Source organism: Mobula hypostoma, chromosome 14 (assembly GCF_963921235.1).
Source record: "Mobula hypostoma chromosome 14, sMobHyp1.1, whole genome shotgun sequence".
Classification (NCBI taxonomy): domain Eukaryota; kingdom Metazoa; phylum Chordata; class Chondrichthyes; order Myliobatiformes; family Myliobatidae; genus Mobula; species Mobula hypostoma.
This window is the reverse complement of record NC_086110.1, coordinates 21826773-21847708: the sequence shown is the minus strand read 5'-3', so window position 1 is coordinate 21847708 and position 20936 is coordinate 21826773. Positions and strand designations below refer to the sequence as shown.

General features: G+C 39.5%; 1 protein-coding gene across 2 annotated transcripts in view; it reads right to left on the bottom strand.

The window, feature by feature from the left end:
• Positions 1–20936, bottom strand: part of ranbp10 (RAN binding protein 10) — a 147340-nt gene that overhangs the window by 16650 nt on the left and 109754 nt on the right. Inside the window, exons 5-9 of one of the 2 annotated variants that reach the window (XM_063066792.1) lie at positions 9147–9169; positions 7014–7198; positions 6804–6943; positions 1465–1573; positions 16–164 (exon numbers count right to left, since the gene is read on the bottom strand). In XM_063066792.1, the coding sequence (XP_062922862.1) occupies positions 16–164; positions 1465–1573; positions 6804–6943; positions 7014–7198; positions 9147–9169 (606 nt within the window). The remainder of the gene's footprint in view (positions 1–15; positions 165–1464; positions 1574–6803; positions 6944–7013; positions 7199–9146; positions 9170–20936) is intronic. The other variant, XM_063066793.1, reaches the window with a different exon arrangement.

The following is a 20936-nucleotide window of genomic DNA, read 5'->3' as shown; positions in this document are numbered from 1 at the left end:
GGTTCAATACTGCACCTGCATTGTTGATGTGAGAGTTATTGGCTCCATGCCTGGGGCTCATGTTGGGTGATCCAGGGTAGCTACCTTGAGACTTAGGGCTACGGGCACTGAAACAGCGCACTTCACTGTCTGTACCATTCACCATCTCCACAAACTGCCGACATCTATACAAAATTAGTAGAGGAATTGTTGAGCAAAATGTTAGGAACAGGCAATATTAAAATAAAAAAAAACAAAGCAATAACAAGTTCTGTGAAAATATCAAATGGATTTCAGCCACCAGCTGCCCTGATTATAAGTGACCAATTTTGCAATGATTCCACAGAAAAAGGAATTTTTCTTTGCATGGCTAAGCCCATGATGTCAATATAGGATGAAAGCTGTTTGCAGATTCAAAACAGGCTTCGAAACAGGGTGGTGGACACTGTTTATTATTTTCAGGTACAATTGGGTAGTCAAGTCGTCGTTGTTTGTCATTTAATTATATCACACATAAATAACAAATTAAAGTGCATTAATATTAAATATTGTAAGGTACAGACCAGATTAACCAGTGACCCTTCGAATACAATGTGGCAGGGAGTTCAGAAACCCAATGGCCTGGGGGAAGAAAATGTTTCTCCCCCTGACTGTTCTTGTTTTTAGGCATCAGAGTCTCTTGCCTGATGGTAGAAAGTCAAAGAGGATGCTGGATGGATGGGTGGGATCCTTAATCATATGGACAGTGGTGTCTGAGAAGAGGATGCTGTCCAAGTTGCATGCCATCTTGGACAATGTCTCCCTTCCACTACATAATGTACTGGGTGGGCACAGGAGTACATTCAGCCAGAGACTCATTCCACCGAGATGCAACACTGAGTGTCATAGGAAGTCATTCCTGCCTGTGGCCATCAAACTTTACAACTCCTCCCTTGGATGGTCAGACACCCTGAGCCAATAGGCTGGTCCTGGACTTATTTCCTGGCATATTTAATTATTTATGGTTTTATATTGCTTTATTTATACTCTATTCTTGGTTGGTGCAACTGTAACGAAAACCAATTTCCCTCGGGATCAATAAAGTATGACTATGACTATGACTATGACGGGCCCTGTGTAAACAGCACTCCTGATAAATGGAGGGAGACCCCTATGATTCTCTCAGCTGTTCTCACAATCCTTTGTAGGGACTTCTGGTCTGATGCTCGACCAGAATGTGGTTAGTAGCCAGCAGTGAGCAGTCTAACTGCGTTCCTGAAAGGGACTGCTGAAGGCATCTTTAAAAACGCCCTGAGTCAATGCTGCTTTTGTTCTATGACATGCAGTTGCAGCTTAGTCCCTATCCTTATATACCACACATCTTGAGGCAGTACATCTACCAGTGGGCTGTGGACGTCCTGTCAACTTCACTCTAGATTTGGATACTTCTCCTTTCTCAAATCCCCACCGAATGCATATTGCCAATTTGATGTGCAATCTTCTTACTTTAACATAAAAAGCAAGTTTGGGTTACGCTCCAGCAGTCCTGGATACATTTGTTGCGTTGCTTCTATAGCTTCACCCACTCTTCCTGCTAAAACTAGCTTTTGTATTCCTGAAAGACAGAAGGAAATAGATGCAATTACTAATGAATTCCAGCTTCACATGTGCCATTTTTATACAGTGCCTATAAAAAGTATTCCCCCCCCAGAAGCTTTCATGTTTTATGGTTTAACAACACTGAATCACAGTGGATTTAATTTGACTTTTTTCGACACTGATCAACAGAAAAAGACTCATGTCAAAGTGAAAACAGATCTCTACAAAGTGATCTAAATTAATTACAAATATAAAACACAAAATAATTGATTGCATAAGTATTCACCCCTATAATACGACACACCAAATCATCATTGGTGCAGCCAATCGGTTTTAGAAAAGTCACATAATTAGTTAAATGGAGATCACTGTGGGCAGTTGAGGTGTTTCAATTGATTGTAGTAAAAATACACCTGTATCTGGAAGGTTCAACTGCTGGTGAGTTAGTATCCTGGCAAAAACTACACCATGAAGACAAAAGAACACTTTAAGCAACTCTGAAAAAGTTATTGAAAAGCACATGCTAGGAGATGGATACAAGAAAATTTCCAAGTCACTGAATATCTCTTGGACTACAGTTAAGTCAATCATCAAGAAATGGAAAGAATATGGCACAGCTGTAAATCTACCCAGAGCAGGCTTTCCTCAAAAACTAAATAATCATGCAAAAAGGGACTAGTGACGGAGGTCACTAAGAGACCTATGACAACTCTGGAGGAGCTACAAGCTTCAGTGGCTGAGATGGGAGAGACTGCGCACACAACAATTGTTGCCTGGGTGCTTCACCAATCACAGCGTTATGGGAGAGGGTTGGAAAGAGAAAGTCCCTGTTGAAAAAAAAAACTCAAATGAAATCTCAGCTAGAGTTTGCCAGAAGGCATGTGAGAGACTCTGAAGTCAGCTGGAAGAAGGTACTCTGGTCTGTTGAAACCAAAATTGAGTTTATTGGCCGTCAGACTAAACGCTATGTTTGGCATAAGCCAAACACTGCACATCATCAAAAACACACCATCCTACGGTGAAGCACGGTGGTGGCTATACCATGCTGTGGGGATGCTTCACTGCAACAGGCTCTGGAAGGCTTGTGAGGGTAGAAGTTAAAATGAATACAGCAAAATACAGGGAAATCCTGGAAGAAAACCTGATGCAGTCTGTAAGAGTACTGAGACTTGGGAGAAGATTTGTTTTTCAGCAAGACAATGACCCCAAGCATAAAATCCAACACAGGAATGGCTTAAAAACAACAGTGCCCTAGAGTGGCCAAGTCAGAGTCCAGACCTCAATCCAATGGAGAATTTGTGGCTGGACTTGAAAAGGGCTGTTCACTCATGATCCTCATGCAATCTGACAGCTTGAGCAGTTTTGTAAAGAACATTGGGGGAAGTATCCAGATATGCAAAGCTGTTAGAGACCTATCCACACAGACTAAAGGCTGTAATTACTGCCAAAGGTGCACCTGCTAAATACTGACTTGGGGGGAAGTAATTACACAATCAATTATTTTGTGAAAAATAATTATAATAAATTTAGACCAATTTGTAGAAATTTGTTTTCACTTTGACACAAAAGAGTCTTTTTCTGTTGGTCAGTATTAAAACAAAAGCCAAGTTAAATCCACCCTGATTCAATGTTGTAAAACAATAAAACATGAAAATTCCAGGGAGGCGGGAGGGTGAATACTTTTTATAGGCACTGTATATTAAAAAATTAAAATGTTAGAACATTCATGGCTCTGTTGAACTTCAGAAGAAACATCATTAATAATAGAAACCACTATCTGAAATGGCTCCAGATTAATTGTAGCTGGAAGTCTAGATCAACGTGGCTCTCTCCAAATCCCATTACCTCAATGCTGACTGATTGACTGCAACAACTTACACTAACCATAGTGAAATATCATTACAGGAATGTGTTTCCTAAAACAATTGATTACTTTGGGAGAGAGGCAGAAGAAAGGAAATTAAAGGTCAGTTAATCTGAGGTGAGTGGTTGCGAATGTTGGAATTGATTGTTAAGGATGTGGTTCCGGAGCATTTGGAGGCACATGATAAAATAGGCCGCAGTCAGCATAGTCTTCTCGAGGGAAAATCTTGCCTGACAAATCTGTTGGAATTATTTGAACAAATAACGAGCAGGATAGACAAAGGAGAATCAGTTGATGTTGGTTACTTGGATTTTCAGGCGGCCTTTGACAACGTGCCAATGGTATTACAGGACAGATTCTAGCATAGATAAAGCAATGACTGATTGGTTGGAGGCAAAGAGTGGGAATAAAGGGAGCCTTTTTTGGTTGGCTACCACTGACTAGTGGAGTTCCACAGGGGTCTGTAATGGGACCGATTATTTTTACATTATATGTCAATGATTTCGATGTTGGAATTGATGGCTTTGTTGCAACATTTGCGGACAATATGAAGATTGGTGGAGGGGAAGGTAGTTTTGAGGAAGTTGAGAGGCTATAGAAGGACTTAGACAGATTAAGGGAATGGGCAAGGAAGTGGCAGATGGAATACAGTGTCAGGAAGTGTATGGACATGCACTTTGATAGAAGAAATGAAAGGGTTGACTATTTTCTAAATGGAGATAAAATACAAAAAACTGAGGTGCAGAGGGACATGGGAGTCCTTGTGCAGGATTCCCTCAAGGTTAATTTACAGGTTGAGTCTGTGGCAAGGAAGGCAAATGTGATGTTATCATTCATTTCAAGAGCACTAGAATATAAAAGCAAGGATGTAATGTTGAGACTTAATAAAGCACTTGTGAGGCCTAACTTGGAGAACTGTGGCAGTTTTGGGTCGTCTTATCTTAGAAAGAATGTGCTCAAACTGGAGAGGGTTCAAAGGAAGTTCATGAAAATGAACCTGTATTCATTAGAATTCAGAAGAATGAGGGGTGACCTGATTGAAACCTATCAAATGGTGAAAGGCCTTGATAGAGTGGATGTGGAGAGGATGGTGGGAGAGTCTGAGACCAGAGGACACAGCCTCAGAATAGGGGGGCATCCTTTTAGAATGGAGGAAGAATTTCTTTAGCCAGAGAATCTATGGAATTCTTTGTCACAGGCAGCGGTGGAGGCCAAGTCTTTATGTATATTTAAGGCAGAGGTTGATAGATTCTTGACTGGTCAGGACATGAAGGGATTTGGGGAGAAGGCAGGAGATTAGGGCTAAGAGGAAAAACTGGATCAGCCATGATGAAATGGCGGAGCAGTCTCAATGGGCCAAATGACCTAATTCTGCTCCTATATCTTATGGTTTTTTGAGGAGTGCTTATCAGCTAAATAATACCATGGTATTTTCTAGGCATGTCTAATACAACAGGAAATACACCTCACCTTAAAGACAGCAGTTCTAACAGAATTCAACCTCAGTATTCCTCTTAAGTACCAAATGTGGATCATGTGCTCAAGTTTTGCAAGAACCTTTCAGCACACAACCTTTTTCCTCACAGCTGAGAACTCAACGAGGAGCCAGGCTGACACAGGTAGTAAAGTTCCTGCTTTCTGTTAAAAAGATGTGCTTTCTATTTTAGTTTCTGTTTACGGTATTATAGAAATAAAAGCAAAACTGTTTCTGTGCCTACAAGGGGTAGATATTGTCTAGCAAATCATTGATAATCAAACACAGAACTATTTTATATTTCCAAAGCCAGATAGGTACCAAAATATTAAACTGCTGGTACTATGATGAATTAATAAGTCATAGCCCAGCAAAGAAAACATTATAGATGGCCGAACTGATTATTTTGAGAAAGTTTTCTCTTTGAAACATTGAAAAGATAATTAGACAGCTGTGGATTATCAGCTCAACTTCAATGTTTAATCCCTCCTGCCACAACTTTACTCTGGTGTGAATATTTAAGATATCTGTCAAATTAGTAGTTTCTGACACTGGACTTCACCGTATTTCACCATGAGGTTTCAGTTCTACATACATATACTATATTTTTTATTCTTTCTTCATTCAGATATATGAAAATCAAGAAAACATTGTAATTATAATCATTAATAGTGAAATGAAAGAGGTGGGTGAAATCATATCTTCTAAGTTACAGTTGTAAATGATAAATCAACCAGTAAATGAACAGATTATTGAATTTTAAGATCACTGGGGTTAGTACAGACAAGGAGCTCTGAGGTAAAATATCAACCATGATCATACTGAATAACGAGCAGCCACGAGGGACCAAAGGGCTTATTCAATTCAAGACATTCAAAGGAAAAGAGATATGATTGGGGTTTCACACACAAGACATAATTTGATTAAAATGTTTTTATTTGTTAATGGCATGTAAACACCAATGCCTTTGATAGCACTTAATGTCCATCCATGAGTGCCTGCAGAACTTCCTTTTTGAGAGGTTAACATTCAAATCATTCTAGTGAACCTGGAGTTATACACAGGCTAAATAGATAAGATTTCCTTTCGTGAATGACATTAGTGACTAGATGAATTTTTATGACAATTTGGCAGTTTCATAGACTTAATAACTGGTACTATCTTTTTTCTTCCAGGCTTATTTAATTACTGAAATTAATGTCTCCAGATAAAGTATCCAACCTCTGGAACAATATGTAATAATCAAATTTTTTTCCACTTGCTCAATTTTTTCCTATTACCATGAATACATTCATGTTACAAGGGTTACAAGGACTGTGTGGAGGTTACCAGTACATCAGCCAAACAAAGCCAAGCACAAGCATTCTCTATTAAGGGAATCCACCCTAAAATCCCAGTTTTGTGGATGCTGAATTGGCTTCTACAGCCACCCGAGGACCCACCAATAGAAAACGCCTTTGGAGAACATCAGACTCAAGAGATCACACTACTACTATTACTGCCTCTACATGGGTACCAATAGTACATTAGTGTAGAGGTCAACTGGGCATTTGTCACACCTGGTACAATATGTTTTCAGCTTGCAGGCTAGGGGAAACTAGCAATGCAAAGCTAAAGCCTGCTATTGACTTCTAGATAATTTAGTTGATCTAAAATGTTTGTTTACCTGTGTGGAAATAAAAATATACATCAGCAGACTGTCCTATTAATAGGGATACCACAGAAATTATTTTCTGCCTCTTTCTTTGAAGTGCAGAGATTAGATGAAGCACTCCTCGGCTGACATTAGGAACCCATTTGATTTGAATGATGGGAGCGTTATACTGGGTATTGTTGTGAGTAATTGAGACAACATATTTAAAATAGAAGTTTCAAATCATTACACAAAGATATTGTTGGCAGCCTTACGCTGTCTGTTTTTGATTGAGTTCTGCTCCTCTTGAATGGTCTGCCCTGCTGCTCTGGCAAAGGCAGTTGCTGTCGCACAGTACCCATGATGCACCAGGTAAGACGACACCAAGCTGCAAAACAAATTCTCACATAATGAGCTAGTTTAAATGTGGTACAAAGCAATTGGCTAACTCTCCATTTATGATAAACAAGGAATATAATTCTTACTTTTGCAGCATTGTCTGCCATTCCCCTAATCTGTCTCCTATGGGGAATCGCTCAATTGTACCATGAATCTTTGCCCTCCACTCCCGCATGTAATCTTCAATGTCAAAGACAAAAGGCTGCTGTCCGAAGTTAGCATCTACTATTTCACCAGGTGTTTGAAGTCCTACTGTTGGGTACAAGTTAGGCTAAAAGACAGAAGTAGTAAAAACAAAATAGCAAAAATGATAATTCAACAATGCAGTTGGTGACTATTAAATGCATTCTGTGGTCAGAGATAGACACATGGTGCCAATCAACTTTAGAGGAAGTGAATTGTTCATCCCAGCCGATTTTGCTTTTCATTAACCTAACTTTGTCTTAACGTAACTGCTGTCTTTTTATTTTCTCTCTCCACACTTTTTCCTTTATTGACTTTGCCAACTAAGTCGAGGCAACCTGTCTGTTCAAATTAAAATCGCAATACTGTATGTAGCACTTGTACATATTAGGCAGCAGTCTGTTTATCATTGCCAACTTTCTTGCCTTTACTCAGTTATAGTTTGAGTATTAAAATTTGCTGCCTTTCTCTGAAATTTCCATTTATGACTGATATTTGAACATTGTGAAGATTCTGTTCAGTTCATCTATCTTCTCATCTCATTACATATCTTTCTGTATTTATTCTTATGGATAACCAATGAATATACCACATGAATTGCTTGTCACAGATCAACTTTTGAGGCCCAAAACTAAGTTTGACTGAAATTTCCTTTACTCTCATAATTGCCCCTTTCGAAGACAAATCTGCTCTTGACTACCCAGTGTTGGCAGAAAATAATTTAAAGAAATAAACAGTGAATATTTATTTAGTCAAAACAGAACTCACTTGAGTGATTACTTCACTGCTGATATATAACAGGCATTGGGAAAATGGAGGCTAAGTAATTAATCAGCCAGGCATAAAACAAGCAGATGTATGCTTCTGGTGATAAAGCAAAAATAGTTCTGGTTGGCTGCAGATTCCATAATTACCTAATGGCAAGTAATTATGTTTCCTCAGTGCTTAAAACCTGTATTAACACACGGACATTATTTATCTCAAACAGCAACATAGTTGCAATTAAATAAAATGATCATAACCATTTGATAATTTTGAGAATTCTCAAACCTTGAGCCCAAGTCAGTTGTACTGAAGAACGAATCTAACACTGAAGAATCTAATTCTATACGGCAAGCACAGATTTCCCAATTTGTTTTCTGCAAGCACTCAAATGTTGTCAGCTCCACGGTAACTTAGGTTGTAAATGCAATTTCTTATGTGATGCAATGTTGTATTGGCAAGGAGCTCCTACTTTGAATGCTTTGCTCCACTGACTCTGATTACGATACAATTAGTCTCTATACTTGTTAAGAATGTTGAGGCAGAACGAAAAGAATTTCAAACAGGGCTTCAGCTCATGATTTCCAATGAACTTTGCTGAAAAGTAAACTACTAAAATGTTGTTTAAGGACAGCACTAACTCAACTATAACACTGGTATTAGATCCAACTACAGTACTCCAGTATTAGTTGCAGTTGCAAAGCAATGTTACAGGATGCAAATTCTTTGAGGACAATGAATTTTAAAATAGTTAGCCTAGACCTGTGTACAATTCACTAACATCATGGAATACTGGATAATCTTGGCATGATAGTGCAATGCCATACATTATATAAACAAGGGAATGTGATGACTAAAGTTGCCAATTAAAGACATACAAACCCATATTAGTCTTTAAATGACACCTCCATTTTACAATAAAGAAAAATTACCATAGCAAATACTAATAAAATGAAAGCCCATTAAGAAATTATAACAGTTGCCTGAACTAAATGTTTAGCAGCAAGATATTTCTCCCTTTATGCTTTTTGCAATATCACTATGGGGCAGGAATAAAAGCTAAAATTAAAAATACATGAAGTACTGTTTTTATTTCCAAGCAGTAAAGAATTGCACCTTGTGGTTAAAGCAGCATAACCCAAATCAATATGTTATATTTGGACTTTAAGACTGAAAAACAATCAGTTCATTCCATAACAATTGGCTCTGATTTTTAGAGGAATTTATTTTGATAAAAGCTTTCAAGAGCATATTGAAAGCCACGAAATACTTACAGGAAGGTCTGTAAATGCTATTCCTGCAAAAAAAAAGACAAAATATATTAGTAATTATTCAACAAATGCAATACGATGACTAAAACAAAGATCAGGGTGATCAGATTTTTGGGTTTAGAAAGCCCTTTTCAGTTTGAACAAACCAAGTTGTTCTTGGCACTTTAGTGTGTGTGAATTGCCAGGGTACAAACTCTGCCAGGGCTATTCATCAATGTCAATGGCACACAATCCTTGTTTGATATCATTCATGTAAAATTCTACTATGCTTATGAGACCTATGAAAGATCGAAACTGATCTTAATCAAAAAGTTCAGGCCTGCTTCCAGCATTAGTTAAAAAGTACCACCCATCTTGATGGATACAAGATCTAATCTTTCTCCTTATAGGTAACCGTTTTTTAATAAACTTCTATTCTTACCTATTGAGCCTCCAACTCCCTTCCTCCCCTCCCACTGTGATTTCAGTGCTGTTCTGAATACTTACCTACCTCATCCATCCATTTATTCACCTAACCAAAACACTTTTGTCCTGATCTAACCCACATCATCTGCTTGCTTTGACCCTCCTTTTCTCATACTTATCACTGAACTGATCATTCCAATAATGCTGCACCAACATATTTTGCTGAAAGATTAGAAGCCACCAAGGTAAAGTATACATGTTGCAGTTAGGTTGCAATAAACTACTAGGGAGTAATCCAATCCCATGAAATACAATGGGCCAGTTTTGGCTTGTGGGTCTAAGGTTCTGCATGCAGTATTTACTGCTATTGTTTTTGAGAACTCTGTCACAAGGTGGCACTCTTGATCAATACTCAACAGATCTTCAATAAAATCCAATCTCAACAACTGTCAGAGGCCTTTTTCAAAAGGTAGGGAGGACCGGTCTCTACATTTAATATGTGCACTTCAACAAAATCTAACTCTACTTGTGCTAACTGTCAAAAAATTCTTAGGAGCTTATCCTAAAGATATTATGGTAATGTTACTCAAACAAAACCATATACCAAAGGGAAGTTCACCCTCCTACTTGTATGCAAGTCAATCCTAATGCATTGGACAGGATACAACAATATCATGAATAACATTCTGAACTTCCTGAATGACAAACATGTAAGTCTACAATCTAAATGTGTAATGTCATCTCATGTTGCTGTTACTCTGGAGTGGCCACCAAATCAATGGTGTCGAGGGAGGTACTAAACAGCTTCCCTTTAAAAGAGCACCGCCTTCTTTTCAGTCTGCGAACAGGATTCATAAGAAAATAGGTTAGAAGATTATGTATGTATGTATGTTTATTCTATATTTGCACTATTTGACACTAATGTTCTGTCCCTTACAGTTTAGAAATAATTACAAAAACAATGATTCATGAGAAATCAATATATCACTAGATTACTCTTATATCTTCACATATTCCACAATATGATGCATACAAGGTGGTCCAAGAAACAACAGAAAATGGTCAAAGAACTCAGCAGATCAAACAGTATCTACAAAAGCATAGTTAATGTCTTGGGTCAAAGAATTTCACAAGAGTCAGTGAATTGAAAACATAACTTTATATCTCTTTCCACAGATGTAATTGACTTACTCTGTGCTTCAAGCATTTGCTGCATCTGAATTTTTAAAATTTTACTGAAGATGATCATTTGGCTCATCATGCCAGAGCCTAAGGTGCAGAGCCCAGATAAAGATACATACATTCAGTGGAAGCCTAATCAGTAATTCAAAGTGATACAGCATAACTTTATTTGTTTTCTTATGTACAGACCAATTATAAAACTAAGGATTCCACATACTTCTTTAGCAGACTTTTCATAAAGACTGGCAAATTTCAAATGCACATGGCTAGAAAATTTTAAAATATGTTAGGAGTGTAGAGGAAAAAGTGGATTATTTTCATTGTCTCCTCATTTTATTAAGCTTTCTATTACCCCATTACACTGAAATATTGATAGGGATATACAGGATATAACTGAGGTTTTTTTTGGGAGGTAACTGAATAAACTGGTGATGACTAAAGCAATGTACAGTTGCAAAAACAAGTTTGAAATCCTTTGCAATTACCAGATTACTCATAAAATGTGGTCTGATCTTCATCTAAGTCACAATCACAGTAGACAAACACAATCTGCCTAAACTAATAACACACTGTCAATACTGAATACACCATTTAAACAATCACGGTCTAAGTTCAAAAAACTAAGTGAACCTCTGGGGTAATGCCTTCTACAAAAGCTATTTGGAGTCAGGCGTTTCGATCAAGGAGATGAGATTGGAGGTGTGGGTTGTAGAGGTGCCCTGCCCTATAAAATAGACACACAAAGTCAGGTTACTGACAGAGCCTGCTCTTCTCAAGAAGAATATGTTTATGTACACCACACCGCAATCAAACCAACTTTCAAAGGACATTAGAATAATTGTACAGATGCATGAAACTAGAAAAGGCTATAAAAGCATTTCTCAAGACCATTCCTGTAAGAGAAATTGTCTACAAATGGAGGAAATTCAGTATTGTTGTTCCTTTCCCTATGAATGGGTGTCCTGCATAGATCACACCACCAGCACAATGTGCAATGTTGAAGGAAGTGTAAAAGAAGCCAAGAATAACAGCAAAAGACCTGCAGAAATCTCCAGAACTTGCTAAAAGTCTCTGAACATGTGTCCACTATAAGAAAAAACACTGAAGAAAAATAGAGTTCATGAAACCACTGCTCTCCAAAAAAAACATAGCTGCACACCTCAAGTTTGCAAAAGACCACCTGGATGTTCCATAATGCTTCTGTGACAATGTTCGGTGGACAGATGAGACAAAAGTTGAACTTTTTGGCAGAAATGCACACCACTATGTTTGGAGGGAAAAGGGCACCGCATACCAACATCAAAACCTCATCCCAACTGTGAAGTGTGGTGGAAGGAGCATCATGGTTTGGAGCTGCTTTGCTGCCTCAGGGCCTGGACAGCTTGCAATTGTTAAGGGAACGAAGAATTCAAAACTGTTTCAAGACATTTTGCAGGAGAATTCAGGGCAGTGGTCTGTCACCTGAAGCTTAATAAAAGTTGGATGATGAAACAAGACAATGACCTGAAACATAAAGTAAATCAACAACAGAATGGTTTAAAAAGAAGAAAGTTCGTGTTTTGGATTGGCCAAGTCAGAGTCCAGACCTTAGCCCAAATAAAATGCTGTGGCATGAATCGAAGAGGGCTGTTCATGCAAGATATCCCAGAAATACTGATGAACTGAAATTGCTTTGGATGGAGGAATGGTCTAAAGTTCCTCCCCGCTGTTGTGCAAGTCTTATCTACAGATACAGGATACGTTTTGTGGAGGTTATTGCTGCTAATGGAGATTCTACCAGTTATTAAATACAAAGGTTGACATACAAGGGTGAACTGTGAATAATTAAACGATGTGTTCAATAAAGACATGCAGCGTAAACTTGTTTTTGTGTTATTAGTTTAGGCAGATTGTGTTTGTCTATTATTGTGACTTAGATGAAGATCAGACCACATTTTATGAGTAATTAATGAAGAAAAACCAGGTCATTGCAAAGGGTTCACAAACTTTTTCTTGCAACTGTATCTCTGGAACTTAAGCTGCTGTAAAACACAACAGCAAGTTCTGCCTATCTTCACACATGGAGATTAAAAGGTCATATGGCACTAATCTTAAGAGCAGCTTGTTCTCTAGTAGCCAATCAATATTCCTCATGCTGCTATTGCCATCGAAATTAGTAATGCCTTTTCATTTTATTTACAATTTGTGTAAACTAATGAAACAGCTGTTACATTTGTTTATATGATGGTAACTGCACTTAATGCTTTGAAATATACAGTAAGACACCATATAAAATCCTTCACTTTTTTACATATGTGAGTTTGACATGATAAACACAGGCAAAGAAAGTATTAAATGCTTTTCTTGCAATGGGGCATTCAGGTGTTTATTCAATTGTCCTTAAAATTCTAAAATCAGTTAAATACACTCAAAAATAACTAAACATGTATGAGTGAAACATTGACTCCTTAATTTAGATATAACTGAGCACTAGTCAGTTGTCATCTGTCTGCATTATTGCTAAAAGGTTTATCAGACAACTTGTATATTCAAAATGGAAAAAGTAATCTAAATCAGCTGTCATGAGGGGACAGATAACCAAGCAACCATAAAAATCAATTTAGGTAAACAGACAATCATAACCAGAGTAGGCTGATATCATGAGAAATGTGCCCTGTTACTGAAGGTTACTAAAGATTTTGCATACGATCATGCACCAAAGTGGCTGGGTAAACAACTTATTCCCACAGCCGACACCAGCAGTCATTCAGTTGCTATGGAAAACCCTGTTGTATAAGATCAGCTATTCATTCCTTAAATAGTCGTTGTACTTTATGTCTATAAATGCCCTCATGATAACTTAGAAATCGTGCCCAGGAAGATCACTCAACTGCAACCCATTTAAGCGACCTACTGAATTGAAATGCAGAAGATCAACCACAGCAGAGTTGTGAAGGATCGCTGGTTTATTGCATATAACAACACAGACTTGTTAGGTTAACATGCTGCAATAATTAGCACTGATTATTAAGTATTCTTTAATACTTGTGTACTTAGTATATTTTTTCAAGTTCACAAATATTCAAAAATGGAATAGAATACAAGCACGTTCCAGCCAAGATTTTGTATCCTTTATCATTTTATCTCCTGTGTATTTTCAAGGTTAATTCGTTCATGTAGATTATGGGCCCATTGTAAACAGCTCCCTATCTAACTTTCCTTCTGAATGCAATAATTATCTTATTAACTTGTATAATATATTCTTGACCTCCTTCAGTGCCAGTTGTCTCTCTTTTGACAACAGCGTCATCAAGCTACTGCTTATAAAATTCAAGTAACACAAAAGAAAATTATTGCCACTTGGAATGTAAGAACCCTATATCAAGCAGGAAGATTGGACAATGTGATAAACGAAATGGAAAGACGAAACATTTACATCATGGGAATTAGCGAAGTTCGTTGGATAGGTGCTGGAACATGTCAGAATAGAAATAAAATGCTAAATTATTCTTGTGGAATATCCCATACTAATGGAGTAGGAATTCTTATGGATGAAAACAAGGCAAAAAGTGTTTTAGGACATTGGGCAATATCAGAAAGAGTGCTCCTTGTTAGATTCACAGGACAACCATTTGATTTAGCAATTATACAGGTATATGCACTAACAACAGATGGAACAAATGAGGATATAGATAAATTCTATGAAGAGCTTGAACAAGCAAAGAATGGATGCAAATCTCAAGATATTGTTATTGTCATGGGAGATCTAAATGCTAAAGTAGGACAAGGTGCTGATGGAAATACCATAGGAAAATTTGGACTAAGGGAAAGAAATGAAAGAGGTGAGAAATGGGTAGAATGGTGCAAGATGAATAATCAGGTCATTATGAATACCTACTTTAAAAACCATCCAAGACGCTTGTCGACCTGGAAAAATCCAGGTGATAACACCAGAAATCAAATTGACTTTATTACTGTAAACCAAAGATTTAGAAACTCAGTGACTCAATGCAAAACATATCCAGGTGCAGACTGTAATAGTGACCATAACCCAGTAGTATATCATGAGTACCCAGGAGTCTTCCTTCAGTTAGTCCTGACGAAGGGTCTCGGCCTGAAACGTCGACTGCACCTCTTCCTAGAGATGCTGCCTGGCCTGCTGCGTTCACCAGCAACTTTGATGTGTGAAACTATGCATGTTCTCAGAGTGCTGAAACAGCTTGTGAGCTTGTGGAGACACAGTGCACAAGGTGTTCAGTCACTGTGGAGAGGCAAGCAATGAAAAAGCAACCTAGGTCAGCGGAAATTGTAATCGAGTTTGAGGATGTTCTTGTCATATTTAAGTATGAATACTGCGTCCCTTTCTGGTTGCTGAGGTACAGATAAGACAATGAAGTGGCACACAGCTGAATCATATTTGACAACCAAAAAGATAGGAGAAACTTGCAGATTTCTAGTTTGGAAAGGATGTGTCTGAAGGAATCTTACTGACATTCACAAGAAAGTTAAAAGTATGTAAAACTAAATGGAATTATATTTTAAATTAATTTGGCTCTAATTCTAACCAATAAAAAGTAAAGTTAAAGCCACCAGGAATTTTGCTGAGAAAAGTTTTGTTTACATAGTTCACTTGCATTTTTACTCTTAATTTTATACGAAGGGTAAAACAGAAATCAACCCAAGACAACATTGCAAAGATACTTTAAAATGGTTCCAGCTTTTCTCAGTCAAAGTGTGTTGAAGCAGCAACAATCTTGCAATAACGAGGAGACCATTCAGTACGCTTTGCTTTAAAATATCTATACATCGTCCACATTTCACAAGAAGTCCGGTGCTTCTAATGAGGTTGTCATGTACTGCTGGGTTTGACTGTTGGTTCTGTCTCCTGCTCCTATTCAATTCGTACAAATGGTTGCTCCTTTAGGATAGAACCTTGCACTGGGTGTCTTGCCCTTTAATTTATAGGTTTCTACCTCCCTTTCCTGCTCAACTGGAATGCTCCAATCCCTCCTTATCTTCACTGTGTTCTAGTTTATCCATGGCCTGAATATCACTCAGGTTACTCTTGATATTCCTTTCCATGGATGTTGCCTGACCTGCTGTGTTCCTCCTGCACTTTAAGTGTGTTGCTCTGGATTTCCAGCTTCTGCAGAATCTCTTATGTTTAGGGTAGAATTATCCCTGGGGGTGGCTGGATGGGATTCGCAGGTTACTACTTGAAATGAGGGAAAAGTTTGCTGGATTTTAGTATGCCATTTGATAAGGTTCCCTATGGAAGATTCATTCAGAAAGTTAGGAAGCATGGGATCCAGGGAATCTTGGTGTGTCGATACGGAATAAGCTTGCCCATAGAAGGCAGAGAGTGGTTGTGGATGCATCATATTCTGCCCAGAGGTCATTAATCATTGGTGTTCTGGGACCCCTGCTCTTTGTGATTCTTATAAATGATTTGGATGAGGAAGTGGAGGGGTGGATTAGTAAATTTGCAGGTGATATGAAGGCTGCTGGAGCTGTGGATATCATAGAAGGCTGTCAGAGGTTATAACTGGATATTGACAGGATGCAGACCTGGGCTGAGAAGTGGCAGATGGAGTTCAACTTGGAATAGTGTGAAGGGATTCTCTTTGGAAGGTTGCATTTTATAGGCAGGATACAGGGTTAATGGCAGAATTCTTAGCAGTGTGGAGAAACAAAGGAATCTTGAGGTCTATGTCCACAGATCCCTCAAGGTTGCTGTGCAAGTTGATAGGGTTGTTACAGACGCATACATTCGTCAAGGGATTGAGCAGCAAGGTAATGTTGCAACTCTTAAAAAATCCTGGTTAAACCACACTTGGAGTATTACATTTACTCCTGGTCTCTTGATTATAGGAAAGTTGTGGGAGGTTCAAAGAGGGTGCAGAAGAGATTTACCAGGATGCTGCCTAGCTTAAAGTGCATGTCTTATGAGGACAGGTTGAATAACCTAGGGCTTTTCTCTCTGGAGCGAAGAAGGATGAGAGGTGATTTGATAGAGGTGTACAAGATGGTAAGAGATTGAGTGTATAGGTAGAGACATTTTCCCAGGGCTGAAATGGCCAATACAATGGAGGTTGATTTTAAAGTGATTAGAGGAGAGTGGGGCGGGGGGAGAAATGTCAGAGGTATGTTTTTAACACAGACCTCCATTGAGGAGTGGCTCCAGGTTATATTTTAAGAGAATTAGGGGTCAGGTCAGAGTTTAGGGACGGGGTGTGAGGGCTGGAAAATAAGCCTCTGCTCCACATTCACAGGCCAGCAGCGAGGGCATGGTTGGATGTTGGGCCCACAGACCAGCAAGGATGTTCAGGGTTTTGTCACCAGTGAGACCTCAGTTTGAGGCCTAGTTTTTGAGGTCCAGTTATTGGTGAGTCTGGCATGTGAAGTTTGGAGTTCAGGCTCTTATCCAGGGTCCACATCATCTGAGAGTCATGGATTGATTGGAGACCCAGATTGAAGTCCAAAGGGTCGACTGGAGGTTCTGATTGAAGCTTGAAGGTTGATCGGAAGTCCAAAAGTTGAGGCCCTATGGCTGAAACATGGCTCTGCGAATCTCTATGAGTCCACCAGGGAAGTCGGGCCCCGTTATCTGGAGTAAGAAGAAGGTGGCCTATCCTGGAGTTACAGGATGGTGAACGTGTATGGGTGGGAGGGCAGGGAAGAACAGGGCTCATTTCACTGTTTTGCATTGTTGCTTGGTATGTTTTGTTTTGTTTTGTTGTGCTCTTGTGTTGTTCTTCCGTGCATGGTGGACATGCTGCGTTCGCACCAGAATGTGTGGTGACACTTGCAGGCTGCCCCAGCACATCCTTAGGCGTGTTGCTTGTTAAGGCAAATGGCCACATTTCATTGTGTTTCAATGTACATGTGATAAATAGATCTGAATCTGAATGGAACATGTTGCCAGGGGTGGTGGTAGAGCCAGCTACATCTGGGGCGTTTAAGAAACTCTCAAATAGGCAGATGGATGATAAAGAAAATAAGGGGCTATGTGGCAAGGAAGTGTTGATTGATCTTAAAGTAAGTTAAACCATCGTGGTCCAAAGGGCCAGTACTGTGCTGTAATGTTTTATGTTTGATGTCCCCTGCTTCAGTCGTTCCAGTAGTACCCTCTTGGTGCATTATCTAGTTAAATTGTGATCAGAGACTTTTTCTCTGGTCACTTTGCTTGGCGTTCAAACTTCTTGCTTGAAGGCACCAGCTTCTTTTGCATCGAGTCAGCTTGCAGATACAGATCAAATACTGGGTTGTCTTGGTGCCCAATGAACTGAGGGCAGTAGGTAAGGTTATCTTCAATCTGTTCCAGAGCTTTTTAATTTTTACTCAGCTTCATCTGCTCCCACATTGGAGCTGGAAAGGCTGCTTGTTCTATTGTCTTCATGTCCAGAAAATATTGACCTTTCACTTCCCTGACAGTTGTGCTCTGATTATTGGCCAGAGGACGGGATGAACAGAGAGCTGTAATATTGTACTTGTGGATGTGAAGCACCTAGAATCCTGCTGAATAATGAAATTAAAGATTGCCATGGGGCGATGAATTAAAATTATACAAATTTCTCCTCTGCTGTAAATGACATTTTTGCTGTTTGCTAAAATACTGTTTTCCAGTCACCAGGTGGGGCTATGTAAAAGCTGCTGTGTAATGTTTAGTAGTTGTTTGGATAATGTACAGTACGTTTAATGGCTGGAATAAGTACAATGATAATAGAATTTCAACAAAAAAAAACTTTAACTTCAACAAAAAGCATCAAATTCTTTAAAAGAAAACCAAAAATATGTTATGCTGAATTGCTGATTCATACTTTAGGAAGCCAGTGATAAGCCTGTTTAAACAACATTGCATCTTTCTTGCAGTCTAAGAGAGGAACAAGAATAAGCTATTCAGCCCTCAAACCTGTTTGTGATTAATTACATCATAATTAATTCTATTTACTATAGTTAAATAACCTTGAATGATGCAACACACATAAAATGCTGGAGGAACTAAGCAGGCCAGGCAGCCTCTATGGAAGAGTACTGTCGATGCTTCAGGCCACGACACTTCATCAGGACTGGAGGAAGATGAGAAATCAGAGGGAGAAGGTGGGGGTGGGGTGAGGGGAGGAAAAAGTACAAAGTGGTACGTGATAGGTGAAATGGGGGGGGGGATGAAGTAAAGAGCTGGGAAGTTGACTGGTGAAAGAAATAAAGGGCTGCAGAAGGGAAATCTGATAGGAGAGGGTAAAGGACCATGAAAGGGAAGGGGGAGAAGCACCAGAGGGAGGTGATAGGCAGGTAAGGAGATTAGGTAAGAGAGGGAAATTGGAATGGGGAATTGTGAAGGGGGGGGGCGAGCAATTACCAGAAGTTTGAAAAATCAATGTTCATGTCATCAGGTTGCAGGCTACCCAGATGGAATACAAAGGATTGCTCCTCCAACCTGAGTGTGACTTCATCATGGCAGTACAGGAGGCTATGGACTCACATGTCAGAATGGGAAAGGGAAGTAGAACTGAAATGGGTGGACACCAGAATATCTCATTTTTTTGTGGTGGACGGAGTATAGGTGCTCAGTGAAGTGGTCTCCCTATCTATGTCAGATCTCACCAATATACAGGAGGCCACACTGGGAGTGCCAGACACAGTATATGATCTCAACATTCTCACAGGTGAAGTGTCATCTCACCTGGATAGACTGTTTGGGCCCTGAATGGTAGTGAGGAAGGAGGTGAAGGGGCAGGTGTGGAACTTGTTCCGCTTGCAAGGATAAGTACCAGCAGGAGGGAGATCAGTGGGGAGGAACGAATCGACAAGGGATTTGCAGAGGGAGCAATCCCTGCAGAAAGCGGAAAGTTGGGGCGGGCAGGCAGGCGGTAAGGGAGGGGAAGATGTGCTTGATGGTGAGATCCTGTTGGAGATGGCAGAAATTATGAGAATTATGTGCTGGATGCAGAGGCTGGTGGGGTGGTAGGTGAGAACAAGAGGAACCCTATCCCTGGTGGTGTGGCAGGTGGATGTCAGATCCTCCTTCAGGTTTGATCCGGACTTCCAATCAAACTTAAAGCTTCACTATTGATCCAGGACTCAATGAGTAAGAATGAAAGCCCCAGCTCCATGATTGCCGATGATGGAACCCTGAAAGCTAAGTCTCACATTCCCGTCTCGTCAGGACCCCGCCATTTGTCTCTGAATAGAGAACAGAGGCTTGAACTCTGGCCTATTCTCCAATTCCCCTACATTTCTGTCTCTGAATCCTAACCTGACCCCTAACTCCCTTCTCCATCCCGAAAACCACCACAAAACCTAAAAGCTAAAAAAAATACATTTCCATAGATGCTGTATGACCTGCTGAGTTCCTCCAGCATTTCATTTGCGTTGTCCTAAAAAAATAACTCAAGTCTGAACTGCGACCTCAACAGAGACCGCAGCTCAGCACCATTAACAAATATTCAAGAATTCTGTCTCAATGACTTTCTGGGGCAATTAATTTAAAAAGTAAGCCATTGAAAGAAGAAATTCCTCACCCCAATCCTAAATGGGCACCCCTTCAATCCGAGATTGTGATCTCTGGTCAAAGACTCTGCCATGAGGGGAAGAGTCTTCCCATTTTCACTCTGTGAAACCTGTTTCAAAAAGATTGCCTCATTCTTCTAAGCTCAACCAAATGCACAGCCAATCTATTTGATCCTCCTTTATACGTTCTCTGAACTGCTATGATAATACCTTTCTTTAAATAACCAAACCAAAATTATTCACAAACTCTGGATGTAGCCTCATTCGTCCCTTGTATAAATATAGTAAGACCATTTTTTTATATTACAAATTCTTTTAAAAAAGTCAATAATCCATACCTGCTGTATCTGTATGCCGGTTTTGCATAAGATGGTGGAGGAGCTCAGCAGGCCAGGAAGCATCAATGGAAAAGAGTGAACAGCTGACGTTACAGGCCTAGTCCCTTCAACAGGACTTTCTGATGAAGGGTCTCGGCCTGAAATGTCGACTGCTTACTCTTTTCCATAGATGCTGCCTGGCCTGCTGAGTTCCTCCAGCATTTTGTATGTGTTGCTTGGATTTCTAGCAACTGCAGATTTTCTTGTGTTTGTAAACGCAAACAACAGGAATTCTGCAGATGCTGGAAATTCAAGCAACACACATCAAAGTTGCTGGTGAACGCAGCAGGCCAGGCAGCATCTGTAGGAAGAGGTGCAGCCGACGTTTCAGGCCGAGACC